At 45.4% G+C, this 19,963-nt stretch overlaps 1 protein-coding gene across 3 annotated transcripts in view; it reads left to right on the top strand.

Moving 5' to 3' along the window:
• The window catches only part of LOC140736692 (lysophosphatidic acid receptor 3-like), a 45,402-nt gene extending 29,180 nt beyond the window's left edge, over positions 1–16,222 (top strand). For all 3 annotated transcript variants that reach the window (XM_073062523.1, XM_073062524.1, XM_073062522.1), the window contains exon 4: positions 12,772–16,222. In XM_073062523.1, coding sequence (XP_072918624.1) covers positions 12,772–13,148 — 377 coding nt within the window. In that variant the 3' untranslated portion in view covers positions 13,149–16,222. The remainder of the gene's footprint in view (positions 1–12,771) is intronic.
• The last annotated feature ends 3,741 nt before the right edge of the window (positions 16,223–19,963 follow it).

The following is a 19,963-nucleotide window of genomic DNA, read 5'->3' as shown; positions in this document are numbered from 1 at the left end:
TGGCCCAAAGTGCCGACGGTTTATTCCAAATGGTTCAAAATGGAGCAAATGGTTCAATTTAATATCAGAAAATACAAACAGTATAAAACCTGAAATTCTTACTCTTCATAGACACCCACCAAACAAGAAACCCCAAAGAATGAGTGCAGGAAACGTCGGAAGCCCAAAGCCCCCCTCCCCCTCCCACACACAAGCAGTACACATAAGCATCAACCCTCCCCTTCCCCCTCCTCCCACTTGCACCAGCAGAAGCTCCTCACCCCCCCGCCATGCAAACAATAGCAAAAGCCCCCCAAAAGAGACCTTGATCAAAAATATACAGTCCACCCTAGCAAATCCCTAATACAGATAAATACATATGGTGAATAAATTTGATCCATGACTAGGACTGAGGAATAAGGACCCAGAGCTGATGAAGAGTCTCGGCCCTAAATGTCGACTGTTTATTCCCCTGCATAGATGCTGCCTGGCCTGCTGAGCTCCTCCAGCATTTTGTGCGTGTGGCTCAATACTTCCAGCATCTGCAGATATTTAGTGTCTGGGTCTGAAGGCCTAATTGGAAAATAATTGTTTATTTTCCACCGATAATTCTCGACATGATGCAGGATTTCAAAGTTCAAAATTCAAAGTAAATGTTCTATCAAAGTACATATATGTCACCATATGCAACCCTGAGATTCCTCTTCTTGCGGGCATTCACAGTAAATACAACGAAACACAAATACAATGAAAAACTACATACAAGACAAACGATGTGCAAAAGAAAACAAACTACGTAAACACAAAAATAAAAAAAACAACAATAATAAATAAGCAATACATATTGAGAGCATGAGATGAAGGGTCCTTGAAAGTGAGTCCATAGGTTGTGGGAACAGTTCTGTGTTGGGTGAATGAAGTTATCCCCTCTGGTTCAGGAGCCTGATGGTTGAGTGGTAATAACTGTTCCTGAATCTGGTGGATCCTGAGGTTCTTGTACCTTCTTCCTGGTGGCAGCAGTGAGAAGAGAGTGTGGCCTGGATGGTGGGGCTCCTGACGACAGATGCTGCTTTCCTGGAACAACATGCCATGTAGATGTGCACAATGGTGGGGAGGGCTTTACCTGTGATGGACTTGGCCATATCCATTACTTTTAGTCGGCTTTTCTTTCAAGGGCATACTTTACAAATTTCTACTGCTGCATCATGGAGAACATTCTAACTGGTCGCATCACAGTCTGGTATGGATGTACAGGATCGAAATAAGTGGCAGAGAGTTGTAAACTTAGCTCCATCATGGGCACTAGCCTCTGTAGTATCCAGGACATCTGCAAGGAGGGATGCACCCATCCGGCATTAAGGACTCCCATCACCCAGGACGAGCCCCCTTCTCATCGCTACCATCAGAGAGGAGGCACAGGAGCCTGGAAGCACACACTCGATGATTCAGGAACAGCTTCTTCCCCTCTGATTTTTTTTCCTGTTATTGTGAATTGAATTGTACTGCTGCCGCAAAGACAAGAAATCCCAGGACATATGCTGGTGATATTAAACCTGGTTCTGATCGGTGTTTCCAGACCAGGCTGCGATGCAACCAGCCAATTTACTCTCACTGCACATCTATAGAAGTTTGTCAAAGTTTTAGATGATATGACGATTTAATATGCTATCATTCAAAAGCTCTCAGTATTGGTAAAGCGTGTTAGCAGGAAATTAAATCTAGTCCGCACGCCAGAAAACAGGGAGTGGGACAAAAGTTTTCAGGCTGTTTGGGTGTATCTAAGGGAGTGTCCCTATGATCTGCTCTTGGCTTATAATTATTAACCAGCTAGATTAATGACTTGTAGAAGAGAGCAGGATGTTAAGGCCCACATTTACTGATGGCAATAAGATAAATGGGAGGGCCAGGTATAGAGATGATGTGTGGATAGGTTGAGTGAACAGTGAAATCCTGGCAAAACGAGTTCAAGTTCACTGTAGAGTAACATGCACACACAAAATGCTGGAGGAACTCAGCAGGTCAGGCAGCATCTATGGAAATGAATAAACTGCCAAAGTTTTGGGCCGAGACCCTTCATCTAGACTGGAAAGGAAGGGGACAGAAGCCAGAATAAGAAGGTGGAGGGAGGGGGAGGAGTAGACCTGGCAGGTGGCAGGTGAGACCAGCTGAGGGGAAGGTGGGTTGGGGGTCATGCTGTGAAAAGATAGGAGCTGATTTTCCAACCTAGGTAGTGTAAAAAGAGAGCAAAAGCAGTGAAGTAATGTTCCTGGGTTCATTGTCCATTCAGAAATCTGATGATGGAGGTGAAGAAGCTGTCCCTGATATATTGAGAGTGTCTCTTTGGACTCCTGTACTTCCTCGTTGATGGTAGCAATGAGAAGAGGGCATGTCCCGGGTGATGGGGGACTTCAGTGATGGACACTGCTGTTTAAAGGTGTAATTCAAAATATATATAATAAGGAAGCACTGTCCAAGATTGTTCAGTGTCATTTCCAGTAGACAAATGGAAAGGCGAATGGAATAATTGTTATTCCAGATCTGAGGCAGTACAAAAAAGTAGTAAGATAAAGAACACACCAATAATTAAAACACAATAAATATAAGTTCATAAAATAGTTTCTATTCTTATACTTACTGAGTTGTGAGGCAGATTTGGAGGAGCTGAATTTACATACCAGACATTGAATTAATCAGTCATATTTGGACTGATTGTCCAAAGTGTTGGCGCGTGGCCTAGTGGATAAAGGCACCGAACTAGTAACCTGAAGGTCACTGGTTCGAGCCTCAGCTGAGGCAGCATGTTTGTGTCCTTGAGCAAGGCACTTAACCACACATTGCTCTGCGATGACACCGGTGCCAAGCTGCTTGGGTCCTAGTGCCCTTCCCTTGGACAACATCGGTGGCGTGGAGAGGGGAAGGCTTGCAGCATGGGCAACTGCTGGTCTCCCATACAACCCTGCCCAGGCCTGCGCCCTGGAAAAACCTTCCAAGGCGCAAATCCATGGTCTCACGAGACTGACGGTGGCCTATCATCATCATTTGGATAAACACTCAGCCTTGGGATACAAAATCTGATCTACTCTGATCACTTAGTATGACTTAGAATGTTATTATGTATTGTGTTTGATTTTAGTTTGCCCATGTTTTATTGACACTGTGTTCGACCATGAGACAGGAGCAGGATTTTGGATGGCACGGTAGCATAGTGATTAGCACAGCGCCTTACAGTACCGGCGACCCAGGTTCAATTCCTGCTACTGCCTGTTGGAGTTTGTACGTTCTCCCCATGATTGCGTGGGTTTCCTCCGGGTACTCCAGTTTTCTCCCACAGTCCAAAGACCTACTAGTTGGTAGGTTAATTGGTCATTGTGAATTGTCCTGCAATTAGGTGAGAGTTAAATCGAGGGGTTGCTAGGCGTGTTGTTTGAAGGGCCAGAAATGCTGCACCTCAATACTAAACTAATAAAAATGTGGTAGTTCAACCCTAGTCTCCCGCTTTCTCTCCATAACCTTTGAAGTCTGACTAATCAAGAATCTACCAATCTCTGCTTTAAGTATACCCATTGACTTGGTTTCCACAGCCATCTGTGCAATGAATTCCACAGATTCACCACCCTCTGGCTAAAGAAATTCCTTCTCATCTCTGTTCTAAATGGACATCTTTCCCTCTATTCTGAGGCTGTGCTCTCTGATCTTAGACTCTCCCACAATAGGAAGCATCGTCTGCACATCTACTCTATCTAGGCCTTTCAATATTCGCTAGGTTTCAATGAGATCTCCCCTCACCCTTCTAAACTTCAGTGGGTACGGGCCCAGAGACATCAATGCTACTCTTATATTCCCTTTCATTCCCGGAATCATTCTTGTGATGCTTCTCTGGACTTTCTCCAATGCCAGCATATCTTTTCTTGATCTCTTGTCAGAAGATCTTCAAATTTTCATGTAGATCCAGTTTAAATGAACACTAATTTCTTCAATGCTTGGGCATGACTGCACAAGTGCATGGATGTCAGCCAGTGAAAACGGCGAGAAGAGCTTTAGAGGTGACAGCTTTATAAAACGGGCGTGGGAGGAGCGGGCGCCAGGGAAGGGGGAGACAGAGTATGAAGGCTTTCGCTCAATGGGGCTTCGGCGATAACGGGTCGAGGGGAGGTAGGTTGCCTGTGTAGAATACCGACAGGAAGAATGTGTGTGAGGCCAGTGTTCTGTGCTCGGTGTCAGATGTGGGATGACCAGGAGACTCACAGCCTCCCGGACGGCCACATCTGCACCAGGTGCATCGAGCTGCAGCTCCTGAGGGACTGGGTTAGAGAACTGGAGATGCAGCTCAATGACCTTCATCTGGTCAGGGAAAGTGAGGAGGTAATAGAGAGGAGTGACAGGCAGGTAGTCACACCAGGGCCTCGGGAGACAGATAAGTGAGTAACAGTCAGGAGAGGGAAGGGCAGGAGTGAGATGCTAGAGAGTACCCCTGTGGCTGTACCCCTTGACAATAAATACTCCTGCTTGAGTACTGTTGGTGGGGGACAACATACCTGGGGGAAGCAACAGTGGCCATGCCTCTGGCACAGAGTCTGTCCCTGTGGCTCAGAAGGGTAGGGAAAGGAAGAGGAAGGCAGTAGTGATAGGGGACTCTATAGTTAAGGAGTCAGACAGGCGATTCTGTGGACACAGGAAAGAAGCACAGATGGTAGTTTGCCTCCCAGGTGCCAGGATCTGGGATGTTTCTGATCACGTCCACGATATCCTGAAGTGGGAAGGAGAACAGCCAGAGGTCGTGGTACATATCGGTACCAAGACATAGGCAGGAAAAGGGAGGAGGTCCTGAAAACAGACTACAGGGAGTTAGGAAGGAAGTTGAGAAGCAGGACCTCAAAGGTAGTCATCTCGGGATTACTGCCTGTGCCACGCGACAGTGAGAATAGGAATAGAGTGAGGTGGAGGATAAATGTGTGGCTGAGGGATTGGAGCAGAGGGCAAGGATTCAGATATCTGGATCATTGGGACCTTTTTTGGGGCAGGTGTGACCTGTACAAAAAGGACGGGTTACACTTGAATCCCAGGGGACAAATATCCTGACAGGGAGGTTTGCCAAGGCTGTTGGGGTAAGTTTAAACTAGGATTGCTGGGGGGTGGGAACCAAACTGAAGAGATGGAGGAAGAGACGGTTGACTCACAAATAGAGAAAGCTTGGAGACAGTGTGAGAGGGAGGATAGGCAGGTGATAGAGAAGGGACGCGCTCAGACCAAAGGTTTGAGATGTGTCTATTTTAACATAAGGAGTGTTGTGAACAAAGCAGATGAGCTTAGAGCATGGATCAGTACTTGGGGCTATGATGTTGTGGCCATTACAGAGACTTGGATGACTCAGGGGTAGGAATGCTTACTTCGAGTGTCAGGCTTTAGATGTTTCAGAAAGGCCAGGCAGGGAGGCAAAAGATGTGGGGGCATGGCACTGTTGATCAGAGATAGTGTCACGGTTGCAGAGGCTATCAGGCAGGAACTTGGAAGCATAAATTTGGAACAGATGTTCTCAGGGAAATGTATGGAAGAAATGTGGCAAATATTCAGGGGATATTTGTGTGGAGTTCTACATAGGTACATTCCAATAAAACAGGGAAAGGATGGTAGGGCACAGGAACCTTGGTGTACAAAGGCTGTTGTAAATCTAGACAATAAGAAAATAAGAGCTTATGAAAGGTTCGAAAAGGTTCAAAAAGGTTCTAGAGATCTAGAAGATTATAAAACTCGCAGGATGGAGCTTAAGTAAGAAATTAGGAGAGCCAGAAGGAGCCACGAGAAGGCCTTGGCGGGCAGGATTAAGGAAAATCCCAAGTCATTCTACAAGAATGTGTAAAGCAAGAGGATAAGATTTGAGAGAATAGGGACAATTAAGTGTGACAGTGGAAAAGTGTGTATGGAACCAAAGGAGATGGCAGAGGTACTTAATGAATACTTTGCTTCAGTATTCACTATGGAAAAGGATCTTGGCATTTGTAGGGATGATTTACAGTGGACAGAAAAGCTTGAGCATGTAGATATTAAGAAGGAGGATGTACTGGAGCTTTTGGAAAGCATCCAGTTGGATCAGTCACCAGGACCGGACGAAATGTACCCCAGGCTACTGTGGGAGTCGAGGGAGGAGATTGCTGAGCCTCTGGCGATGATCTTTGCATCATCAATGGGGATGGGGGAGGTTCTAGAGGGTTGGAGGGTTGTGGATGTTATTTCATTATTCAAGAAAGGGAGTAGAGATAGCCCAGGAAATTATAGACCAGTGAGTCTTACTTCAGTGGTTAGTAAGTTGATAGAGAAGATCCTGAGAGGCAGGATTTATGAACATTTGGAGAGGTATAATATGATTAGGAATAGTCAGCATGGCTTTGTCAAAGGCAGGTCGTGCCTTATGAGCCTGATTGAATTTTTTGAGGATGTGACTAAACACAAGGAAGAGCAATAGATGTAGTGTATATGGATTTCAGCGAGGCATTTGATAAGGTACCCCATGCAAGGCTTATTAAGAAAATAAGGAGGCATGGGATCCAAGGGGACATTGCTTTGTGGATCCAGAACTGTTTTGCCCACAGAAGGCAACCCCATTTGGAGTACTGTGCTCAGTTCCAGTTGCCTCACTACAGGAAGGATATGGAAACCATAGAGAGGGTGCAGAGGAGATTTACAAGGATGTTGCCTGGATTGGGGAGCATGCCTTATGAGAATAGGTTGAGTGAACTCGGCCTTGTTTTCTTGGAGCGACGGAGGATGAGAGGTGACCTGATAGAGGTGTATAAGATGATGAGAGGCATTGATCATGTGGATAGTCAGAGGCTTTTTCCAGGGCTGAAATGGCTAATGTGAGAGAAGATGTCAGGGGTAAGTATTTTATGCAGAGAGTGGTGAGTGTGTAGAATGGGCTGCCGGCGACAGTGGTGAAGACGGATACGATAGGGTCTTTTAAGAGACTCCTGGACAGGTACATGGAGTTCAGAAAAATAGAGGGCTATGCGCAAATCTAGGTATTTTCTAAGGTAAGGACATGTTTGGCACAGCTTTGTGGGCTGAAGGGCCTGTATTGTGCTGCAGGTTTTCTATGTTTCTATATAAAAATTGTGAAAATGAAACAGAGCTGAACAAGGAATATTCAGACTTCTGAGTTGCCCTTTAGTTCAAAACCTCATGTTTCAGACCATTAATTCAAATGCTTTCTTCCAGAGTAAAGCACGTTAAAGCAAGAAGTGTATGTTCAATAAAACATTGAAACATTGTGATTTTGTTCTGAGATTAGACTTGTTCATGATCGTAATCTGATATTCTGATTCTGAATTATTTCAAAAATTTTACACCTTGCACTGTAAACTTCTAGAGACGATTGTGTATGAAAATCCCAGGAGATCAGTAGTTTATGAGATACTCAAACCACCCCATCTGGCACCAATCATCATTCCATGATCAAAGTCACTGAGATCACTCCCCCACCCCCACTTCTCCACCCACCCTCGTTCCATCTGGCTTAACCTACCATCTTCTAGTTTGTCCTCTTGCCACTTCAGCTTTGCCTTCTTGTTCTGGCATCTTCCCCCTTCCTTTTCAGATCCGACGAAGGGGCACAGCCCAAAACATTGACGTCTGTTCATTTCCTTAGAGGCTACCTGGCATGTGTCTTCCTCCAATATTTTGTATGTGTAACGAAAATGAGCTCGTTTGTTACAATAATTAAATAAATAACAATCTAGAAGACAGTCTGAACATTTCATTCAATGGAAAGATATACTCCTGACCCCTTTATTAGGTTCACCTGTACACCGGCTCATTAATGCAAAATATCTAATCATCCAATCGTGGGGCAGCCACTCAATGTGAAAAAGCATGCAGACATGCTTAAGAGGTTCAGTTGTTGTTTGGACCAAACATCAGAATGGGGAGGGAATGTGATCTAAGTGACTTTGACCATGGAATGATTGGTGGTGCCAGACAGGGTAGTTTGAAAATCTCCTGGGATTTTCCTGCACAACAGCCTTTAGAGTTCACAGAGAATGAAGCGAAAAACAAAATGAAACATCCAGTGAGCGGCAGTTCTGTGGGTGAAAATGCCTTGTTAGTGAGAGAGGTCAGAGGAGAACGGCCAGACTGGTTCAAGCTGACAGGAAGGTGATGGTAACTCAAACCACCACACGTTACAGCAGTGGAGTGCAGAAGAGCATCTCTGACTGCACAACACTTTGAACCTCGGTGTGGATGGGCCACAGCAACAGAAGACCAAGAACATCCACTCAGTGGCCACTTTATTAGGTACAGGAGGCAACATAGTGGCAACTGAATGTATTTCATTGACATTTTTTCATGCATATCCAAACTCTTATCCTTGTTCCACACCCATCAGAGTCAGAATCAGGTTTAGGATCATTGTCTTTATGATGTGGAATCATCCAGGGTATGCCCGGTTCTCAGTACCGCCATAGGGGGAAATACGCAGGAGCACGAAGATCTACAGCCAGTAATGCAGAAGCAGTGTCTTCCTCCCTGCCGTCAGATTCCAGGCTCCTACACTATTCTCTCGCTTTGTGCTCTGGACTCGTTTTTATAGGGCGTTGTAGTTGACGTTATGATCTGTTTCTGCTTTCTGATTACTCCTAGTTTTTTTGCTATTTTGTGTGATTTTGGTCGGGGCAGACTGGCTCTTGAGGCCAGCGGTCAACAAATGACACAGCGCTAAACTGAACTGAACGTTCCTAGACTGTTTCAAGGACTCTGCAGCTTGATGTTTAATATTCTGTGTGTTAATCACCTGTTCTTTGCCATTTGTGTGATTTGTTCTTGTTTTTTACTTGTTGGGTTTTCGCTGTTTCTGTGGTGTTTCTTTGTTTCAGGGCTGCCTGCGGAAAGACGAATTTCAGAGTTGTTACTGCATACATACTTTGATAATAAATGTACTTTGAATCTTCTTTGACTTTTTGAATCTTCGTAAGTTTTAGTAATTTAATGACTATGAATTGTACTACAAGGGTCCTTAATGATTGACATTGCCTTCTTGAGGGCCTGCCTCTTGATCTCCTTGCTCTAGAATTCCCTCCTTAAATCTCTCAATGTTCTTTCCTCCTTCAATGTTTAATCTTATGTTAGGTGAGTAAGGAGTGGAAAATGGAACTTAAAAGTAGAGACAGAGGTTAGCTTTATTTGTCGCATTTATATCAAAACGTACTGTGAAATGTGTCGTTTGCGTCAACAATCAACACGACCCGAGGATGTGCTGGGGGCAGCCTTCAAGTGTAACCGTGCTTCCGACTCCAACGTAGCTTGTCCGCAGCTCACTGACCCTAACCCATAGTCATTTGGAATGTGGGAGGAAACCAGGGCACCCAGAGGAAACCCATGTGGTCACGGGAGAACATACAAACTCCATACAGGGAACGGTGGGAATTGAACCCCGGTTTCCAACACTGTATAACATTGCACTGACCATTATGCTAACTGACCCCTTTGGAGATAGCTGTTAGATGTTGTATTTTTAAAAGCAAATCTAGGTAGGACTTTCAAATCTAGGTAGGAGCCTGGGGAGTGCTGTAGAACAGAGGGATCTTGGAGTTCAAATACGTGTTATCCTGAAAAATGAGAATCGAGTCGCAGGTAGACAGGAGAGTCAAAAAAGGATTTTGGCACGTTGGATCTCATCAGTTCAAAATCTAGGAGGTTGTGGTACAGTAGATTGGAGATTGTGAAGCCACACTTGGGCTATTGTTTTAGGTTTGAACATTGAACACTATAACGGAGTACAGGCATTTTTGGCCCACGATGCTATGCAAACCTTCTGATCTACACCAAGATCAATCTAATCTTCCCCTCCCATTTAGCAATTCATTTTTGTATCACCCATCTGCCTATCTAAAAGCCTCTTATATGTCCCTAATGTACCTTCCTCTACCACCCCCAAACATCCACTGACTTACCTCTGACATCCCCTCTATACCTTCCTCCAATCACCTTAAAAATATGCTCCCTTGCATTAGCCATTGATGCCCTAAGAAAAAGAGTGGCTATCCTCTCGGCCTATGGCTCTCATCGTGCACCCCTCTGTCAAGTCACCTCTCATCCTCCTTCGCCAAAGCTTCCACATCCCTCCTATAATAAGGTGATCAGAACGGAACATAAATCCCATTTCTTATTTTAACTTACAGTATTTTTTATTACATATTGCACTGTACTGCTGCCACGGAACAACAAATTTCATGATATATGTCAGTGATAATAAACCTGATTCTGCAAAAGGGGTGGGGTGGGAAATATTGGAGAGATTTGAATGTCCCATCAATGTCTTTTATTTGACCTGACAAGAGATATGAGATCTCCTTCCTTCACCGTACGAATGTAGCTGATGAAATTCCGATCTTGCAAAGTCAAAGCAAATTTAATATCAAAGTACGTGTGAGGCCTCCGATGATATTGCATCCTAGCTGTCTAGATACACGAGCCTGGACAGTAGGATATGGAGAGCAAGCCGTTGCCTGTGTAGCGAGCTCCCCCTCTCCACGCATCTGATGAACGGCAGAGACCGATACGGTTTGGCACCAGCAGTGTCGCAGGAGTTGCCAGTCAGCGTTGAACTCAACGTAGGCCTGCCTTAGGAGACTCCAGCTCCAGATGTTTCTCTTGGGATTTACTCCCAAAACCTTCCCCACAAGTGGGTATAGTCGCAAAGCAGTGGAGGTTTAAGATCAGAGTATTTCTTCTCTTAGATGAGCTGCCAATCATAGCTGACGAGCTCCCATCTGCCCAAGGTGACTGGTTTTAAAGCACCAGTGACCTGCCTTTGCTCCTTCTGTCAGTAAAAATGGTTCCGCAGGGCTTAGTCACACATGAAGGCCAGGAGCTGGACTTGGTCGCAGGAGGTTTTTTGAGCTGCATGCCGTTAATAGGTAGCAGCATTTAACCGGCAGTGGGAGCTTGTCCCCATTACACCTCCAGCTAGAATAACCTTATGGAACCTATCAAATTACATATATGTCACCATATATCATCCTGAGATTCAATTTTATCAGAAAATAAAGAAATACAACAGAATTTATGAAAAACACAGACTAACAACTAATGTGCAAATGAAGACAAATTGTGTAAGTAAATTTTAAAAAAGATGAGAACATGAGTTGTAGAGTCCTTGAGGGTGAGTCTGTAGGTTGTGAGATCAGTTCAGTGTTGAGGTGAGTGAGGTTATTTATTCTGGTTTGGGAGTCGGATGGCTGAGGGGTAATAACTGTCCCTGAGCCTGGTGGTGTGTATCCTGAGGCTCCTGTGCCTCCTTTCCGATGGTGGTAGAGAGAAAAGAGCATGGCCTGGGTGGTAGCAGTCTTTGCTTGTTGAGGCACTGCATGTTGAAGATATTCTCAATGCTGGGGAGGTTAATTACCATATACTACCTTGAGATCCACTTTCATGCGGTGTATGTATGGTGAGGTGAGGGTCTCCATCGGTCAGAGTTGACCATGGGTGTTGAATCCTAGCTGTCTAGTTACACAGGCCAAGTCAGTACGATATGGACAACAAGCTGTTCCCCATGTGGTGTTGCTCCCCCTCTCCATGCATCTGATGAACCCAAAGGAACGGCGGAGACTGATACAGTTTGGTACCTGCAATGTTGTAAGAGTAACCAGTCAATATTGAACCCAATGTCAGGCTGCCTTAGGGACATCAGCTCTGGATTTTTCCATCAGGGTTTACTCCCGAAGCCTCTCCCATGAGTGGGTATAACTGTAAGGCAGTGGAGGTTTGAGATCAGAGCTTTCCCTCTCCTAGACGAGCTGCCAACCATGGCTAATGACCCCCATGTGCCTGAGGCAACTGGTTTTAAGGTGCCAGAAACCTCCTCCTGTCATTAGAAACGGTTCCGCCAGGCTTAAGCTAAGCAACACATGAAGGCCAGGAGCTGGACTTGGTTGTTAGAAGCTATCTGAGGCACATGTCATTGGGAGCATTTAATGGGTAGTGGGAGCTTGTCCCCATTACCATCCCTGGCTATAATAGCCTTAAGGAACCATATGTATGCAGGAAGATAAAATAAAACTTATTGAATTTATGAAAAGCTCTGCATAAACAGAGACTGACAAACAATACCAAAGAAGACAAATTTTGTGAACAGAAATAAATAATACTGTGAACAATGATGAGTTGTGGAGACATTGGAAGTGAGCACTGTCCCTGTCCCACCATCACTGGGGTGAGATGATGGTTTAAGAATTGCAATCCATTCCAGAAGAATGAGGGGGGATCTCACTGAAACATATTGAAAATGGAAAGGCCTGGATAGAGTGGATGTGGAGAGGATGTTTCCTATAGTGGGGGAGTCTAGGATCAGAGGACACAGATAGAGTGGATGTGGAGAGGATGTTTCCTGTAGTGGGGGAGTCTAGGATCAGAGGGCACAGATAGAGTGGATGTGGAGAGGATGTTTCCTATAGTGGGGGAGTCTAGGACCAGAGGGCACAGCCTTAGAATAGAAGTTTGTCCCTTTAGATCAGCAAAGAGAGAGAATTTCTTCAGCCAGAGGTTAGTGAATCTGCAGAATTCATTGTCACAGATGGCTGCTGAGACCGTCATTGGGTATATTTAAAGTGGAGGTTGATAGGTTCTTGATTAGTCAGGGCGTCAAAGTTTATGATGAGAAGACAGGAGAATGGGGTTGAGGGGGGTAATATATCAGCTGTGACAGATTGGCAGATCAGGCTCGATGGGCCGAATGGCCTCACACGGCTCCTATGTCTTATGGTATTATGGTCTAACTCTCATCATGTCCTTACGTTTCAGGTACATTCATCGTCTGCTGGACACCTGGATTGGTCCTGGTCCTCCTCGATGGCCTCCACTGCACCAGCTGCAACCTGGAGAGCTTAAAGAAATGGTTCCTTATCCTGGCCCTGCTGAACTCTCTGGTCAATCCCCTCATTTACTCGTACAAGGATCGGGAGATCTGGAAAAGTATCAAGCGTTTGTTCTGTTACGGTTGTGGTCGGAGCAGTGGGATGCATCTAGATGACCTGAATTCAGGATCTCACCGGCAGAGCACAGTATCTGAAATTAGTGGACCGGCCTTTAAAACCTATCAGCGTCAGGTCACCGTTGACGAGGCAATCGAGACCCCCAACCAATCCTTGGATAGATTTCCAAAACTGTCACTGAGCTAATGGGACACAAACTTTTGAAGTTCTACAAGGTTCTCACTGTGACCTCTTTGAAGCAACACAGTGTGCTCATGAGTGTATGAACTGAACTTCTTACACCCCCTGCTGCCTCTCTTGTACTCAGACAGCAGGTTTTCCCCTTAAACAAGAGGCTTCTTGGCCTTGGTTTCCATGCTGAGAATCGCTCATGCAAGTTGCAGACTGGTCATTAACACATGGTTGGTAAACAGACGGTGAAGAGGCACTGAATGATTTGCAAGTCAGAATCAGAATAGATTTATTATCCCTGACGTACTGTATGTCATGAAATTTGTTTTATGGCAGCTGTACAGTACAATACATAAAAAACTTACAGTGAGTTATATGACAAAAATAAAAGAGAGCAAAATAGCAAGGTGATATTCATAGGTTCATGGACCATTCAGCAATCTGATGGTGGAAAGGAAGAAGCTGTTCCTAAAACATTGAGTGTGTGTCTTCAGGCTCCTGTACCTCCTCCCTGGTGATAGCAATGAGAAGAGGGCATGTCCTGGGTGATGGGGGGCATTAATGATGGATGCGCCTTTTTGAGGCATCGGCTTTTGACGATGTCGTTGATGCTGGGGAGGCTCGTGCCCATGATGGATCTGGCTGAGACCACTACACACTGCAGCCTTTTCCAATCCTGTGCGGTGGCCCCTCCACACCAGATAGTGATGCAACCAGTTAGAAAGATCTCCACCATACATCTGTAGAAATTTGCGAGTGTCTTTGGTGACGTACCAAATCTTCTCCAACTCCTAATGAAGTATAGGAGGGCCTTGAATAAACTTAGTCCAAGAGAACCGTGTTCCAGGGCTGCTCTGTGAGAGAACACCTGAGCAAGTGCAGCCCACGTGGTTGTTAGAGCGTCAGTTATCCGGTCGGAGATTCTCTGGCCCACTTGTCTTTGGCTGTTTCATCGATGACTTCCCTTTAAACTCAGATTCAGTTTTATTTTTCCTATGCACATCGAAACATACAGTGAAATGCGTTGTTTGTGTCAACAACCAACCCAGCCTAATGATGCACTGGGGGCAGCCTGCAAGTGCCACTTCACATTTCGATGCCAACATAGCATGCCCACAGTGCCAGCAGCACAAACAGAATGCAACAAGCAGCAATAACAGCAAACATGCCCTGTTCCTAACACACACACACACACACACACACACACACACACACACACACACACACACACACACACACACACACACACACACACACACACACACACTCACTCACTCACTCTCCTCCAACCCCAGGACAGGCCATCACTGGACTCTAGCCTCCAGCTGATTCACAGACTCGAAGACATTGGGATCCAAGCTCCTCAGTGGATACACGGACCCAGGCTTTGATATTGACTTCTGGTCTTTCAATTGACTTTTGGGTTTTGGGCTTTGACCCCAGGACTTGCTGATGACGATGGATGATGTCCCTGAACACTAGGCCTTGAACGCCAGGCTTTCCAATGATGGAATCCTGATAACTAGCCCTTGAACCCCAGTCTCACTGATTGATGTACTTAGGGGTCACCATCACTCGAGCCCCTGCCAGCATGGAACTCCAATCCTGGAACACAGCAACAACTCATGACCAGGGTGGATGCCAACCATCGTTCTTGCCAGTCTGTTGGTTCGACATCTAACGATGAATGATGTACGTTTATCATGGCTGATTTATTATCCCTCAGTCCCTTACTGCTGCCTTCTCCCTGTAACCTTTGACACCCTGATTAATCAAGAACCTATTGACCTCTGCTTTAAATATACTCAATGACGTGGCCTCCACAACTATCTGTGACAATGAATTCCACAGATTCACCACCCTTTGGCTAAAGAAATTCCTCCTCGTCTCTGCTCTGAAGGGACGTCATTGTACTCTGTGTCTGTGCTGTTTGGTCCGAGACAGCCTGAATCTTGTGCAAATTCATTGCCTTTAAGTCACCTGGATATCTCCAACAGCTCAGTGTAAAGGACATGGACACCTGATGCAGGGGAGGCCACCACTGCCTACAGGTTGCCCTCCATCCTGACTTGAAAGTGCACTTTTGTCACTCATGGGCCTCAATTCTAGATCACCGTTTCCCAGCAGCACAACTTTCACCAGAGGAACTGTTGTAGACAAGCTAGAAGGTGATTGGTAAAGCCAGGTGGGTGGGGGAGGAGGGGGTATGAAGTAAGTAGCTGGGAGGTGATAGGTAGAAAAGGTAAAAGGCTGAAGAAGAAGGAACCTGATAGGAGAGGAGAGTGGACCATGGGAGAAAGGGAAGTGCTATGACATTTGGGACTGGATTGGGAGGTGGAGATAAATTATCTTCTGACCAAGGGTTCTGACCAAGTGTCTTAGGGAGATTAAGTGTCTTAAAGAGATTAGATTTATTTATCATGTACATCAAACCATACAGTGAAAAGTGTTATTTGTGTTAATGAGCAACACAGTCTGAGGGCGTGCTGGGGGGCTGCCTGAAGATGTCACCATGCTTCCAGCACCCACACTTACTAACCTTAAACTCTGGATTGTGGGAGGAAACCTGGCACCCGGAGGAAACCCACATGGTCACAGGGAGAAAGTAGAAACTCCTTATAGAAAGCAGTAGAAATGGAATCCTGATTGGTGATTGCTGGAGCTACAGAGTGATTGTGCTAACTGCTACACTATCGTGCTGCCCCCCCCAACCCCCCACGGTGCCACGCTGTCCTATTGACTTTGCTATCAGTCCGGTTAAAACATTAACTGGAATATAAAAGAATGAAAGGTGGACTCATTGAAACCTATCAAGTGTCGAAAGGCCTAGATAGAATGGGCCTTGGGAGGATGTCTCCTATAATGGGAGAGCTTAGGACCAGAGGACACTGCTGATGACACCCAGGCCCAGTGGGCCAGCGACATTGCTGACCTTGGCTGTATAGTTTCCTTTTCCTCCCTGTGGCCACATTTTGTCCTCCCTGCCTGCTCTGCTTTCCATCAGTAGTATGTTAAATGGTATTAAATTAGATGGGCTGAATGGCCTGTACATATATGATGGGAAATATGTATTTGTCTTTTGTGCTGTATATTAGTGAAATGTACATAATGCACATTTACTGTATATGTTCAATTAAATGGTGTGTTTAACCCTATAACACGATGGAATTCTGCTGTACTTCAATGAAATGTGTGTGTGTGTATGTGTTTGTGTGTGAATGTATGTATGAATATGTGTATGAATGTGTCTTTGTGTGTATGCGTGTGTGTATGTATCTGTGTGAATGTGTGCATGTATGAAATTGTGTATGTTAACGCATGGGTGAATGTGTATGAGTGTATCCGTGTGTGTATATGTGATTTGTGTGAATACGCGTGTCTGTGTGTATCTGTGTGTCTATGTGCACTCTGTATTTTTCCTGTGGTTGGGGAATGAAAGGCGCAGCTTAAGGTGAGAGGGAAGTGATTTAATAGGAACCTGAGGGCAAGGCTTTCACCACATACGGTCCATACATGGAATGAGCTGCCAGAGGAAATGGTTGAGGCAGGTACATTAACAACATTTCAATGTCATTTGGACAAAAACAGGTACAAGGCTCAGAGAGATACGGGCCAAATGAGGCTAGCTCAGCTGGGCCCCATGGTCAGCAGGAAAACATTGGGCTGAATGGCCTGTCTCTGTGCTTTATTGCTCAATGAGTCTATAACCAAACATCAATGGGTACAATTGGTAGAAGCCAGAAACAGTCAAGTTCAAGTTTATTGTCATCTAACTGCACATATATACAACCAAACGAAACAATGGTTCCTGCAGACCACGATGCACCCACAAAACATATATCGCATATATAGTGATCTTTTCACAATTTGACAGTAAATTGCAATTGTAACCAATTTTAATAATTTAAACTATAAATCTCCAATACCAATCAATTGTTACAGATGTAACCAATTTTAATAATTTAAACTATAAATCTCCAATACCAATCAATTGTTACAGATGGTTTTTATTGAAGTCAAATTCAAAGCGAATTCATTATCAGAGTATGTTGACGTCCATAAGACCATAGGATATAGGAGCAGAATGAGGCCATTTGGTCCATCGAGTCTGCTCCACCACTTCATCATGGCAGATCCAATTATCCTCTAAGCCCCAATCTCCTGCCTTCTCCTCATATCTCTTCATGCCCTGCCCAATCAAGAATCTATCAACTGTTGTCTTAAATATACCCAATGACTTGGCCTCCAAAGCCACCTGTAGCACTGAATTCCACAGATTTACCACTTTCTGGTTAAAGAAATTCCTTCTCATCTCTGTTCTAAAAGGACATCCCTCTATTTTGAGGCTGTGTCCTCTGGTCTTAGATTCACCCACTATAGGAAACATCCTCCCCATGTTTGTTTGCACTCGAAAATAATCTGAAATCTTGGAATTAAGACTGCTCGTCATTCTTGACTCCAGGAGAAGCCTAAGGATCAGAAATTAAACAGAGATCCAACAGCCCTCTGGATCAGCATAGCAGACTTCCTGGTACATTGCACCGTCCTGTCAGAAAATCCGAGGGAGTCACACAGGATTGAGTCCATGCGTGGTTCTGGATGTAGTACTGTAAATCTTCAGCAGAACCTTTTAACACATGTTAAGGACACCTTCACAGGCAATGCCTCAAAAAGAGGCATTCATCATTAATGGCCCTCAGGACATGCCCTCTTCTCTTTGCTACAATCCAGGAGTGGGTACAGGAGCCTGAAGATGCACACTCAACAATTCAGGAACAGATTCTTACCCCCCATCATCAGATTTCTGAATGGACAATGAATTCATGAAAACCATTTCAATGTATATATTTTTGCTCCCTTTTTGCAGTACTTATTTTTTTATATATACTTACTGTGTCAGAGAGGAGATACATCTCTGCCAGAGGAGGTGTAAGGTGCTCCTACCCCCTGCTAGGCTGGAGGTCGCCCTTGGGAAAGTTGTAGCATCTGTTTAGCCCCCTCTCCCCTTCACCGATCAGGGTCATTTGAAACCATGGGAACAGGAGTTGGACAGTTATAGGAGCAGCCGGTGCAGATCACAAGTCCTGGTTATGTGACCACTGACACCAGGCAGACAATCTCTGAAGAGTATTGATAATGGGTGGGGTCACCCGTCTTGTAAAGACACTGCCCAGAAGAAGGAAATGGCAAACCACTTCTGCAAAAAATTTACCAAGAACAGTCATGGTCACATCATATGACATGGCACATAATGAATGTTTAAATGAATGAAATGTATTTATATTTATTGTTTTATTTTAAATTATTATTGTGTTCCTTATCTTACTGTGTTTTTTTGTGCTGCATCATATCCAGAGTAATAATTATATCATTCTCCTTTACACTTGTACACTGGAAATGACACTTAATCTTGAAACTTGACAAAATTTTATTCAGAATAGTTTGGGAGCATAATGGCAACACTTCGGTCAAACAAGTGCTCAAAAGTGCAATCGTTACTGTACCATGGAACTCCGTGCACAAGGGTTCTTGAATCAATGCCCAGGCTGATGAAATCAAAGAGACTTAAAAGAATAAAGGAAATAATTTTGTTCTCTATTTATGTCGATAAAGCCAGGGCCAAAGGAGTTAACTCTCAGACTTACAACATAGATCACTACAGCTCAGTACAGGCCCTTTGGCCCAGGAGGTTGTACCAACCTTATAACCTACTCCAAGATCAATCTAACCCATTCCTCCCACATAATGTTCCATTGTTCTACCATCCATGTGCCTATTTATCAGTTTCTTGAAAACCGATAACACAATCTGTTTCTAACGCCAGCCCTGGAAGTGTGTTCCATGCACGCACCACTCTCCGTGTGGAGAACTTCCTTCTGACATCCTCCCTTACACTTTTCTTCAAACAACTTAAAATTATGACCCAAGCACTAGCCATTTCTGGTCTGGGGCTTCCAAACAGACTGCAATCTGTAAGGGTATCTCCACCACAATTATTCTCAACTCCGATGCCCCATGGGGCTGCATTCTCAGCCCCCACTCTACTCCCTGTACACACACCCTGTGTCCTCAACCCCCCCACTCTACTCCCTGTACACTCACCACTGTGTCCTCAGCCCCCCCACTCTACCCCCTGTACACTCACCACTGTGTCCTCAGCCCCCCACTCTACTCCCGGTACACTCACCAATGTGTCCTCTACCCCCCCCACTCTACTCCCTGTACACTCACCACTGTGTCCTCAGCCCCCCCACTCTACTCCCTGTACACTCACCACTGTGTCCTCAGCCCCCCCCCCACTCTACTCCCTGTACACTCACCACTGTGTCCTCAGCCCCCCCACTCTACTCCCTGTACACTCACCACTGTGTCCTCAACCCCCACTCTACTCCCTGTACACTCACCACTGTGTCCTCAGCCCCCCCACTCTACTCCCTGTACACTCACCACTGTGTCCTCAGCCCCCCCCCACTCTACTCCCTGTACACTCACCACTGTGTCCTCAGCCCCCCCCACTCTACTCCCTGTACACTCACCACTGTGTCCTCAGCCCCCCCACTCTACTCCCTGTACACTCACCACTGTGTCCTCAGCCCCCCCACTCTACTCCCTGTACACTCACCACTGTGTACTCAACCCCCCCCACTCTACTCCCTGTACACTCACCACTGTGTCCTCAGCCCCCCCCACTCTACTCCCTGTACACTCACCACTGTGTCCTCAGCCCCCCCACTCTACTCCCTGTACACTCACCACTGTGTCCTCAGCCCCCCCCACTCTACTCCCTGTACACTCACCACTGTGTCCTCAAACCCCCCCACTCTACTCCC

This window comes from Hemitrygon akajei, chromosome 12, assembly GCF_048418815.1.
Source record: "Hemitrygon akajei chromosome 12, sHemAka1.3, whole genome shotgun sequence".
NCBI classification, from domain to species: domain Eukaryota; kingdom Metazoa; phylum Chordata; class Chondrichthyes; order Myliobatiformes; family Dasyatidae; genus Hemitrygon; species Hemitrygon akajei.
Note: the sequence above shows the minus strand (reverse complement) of the source record. Positions and strands in the feature narration are given on the sequence as shown.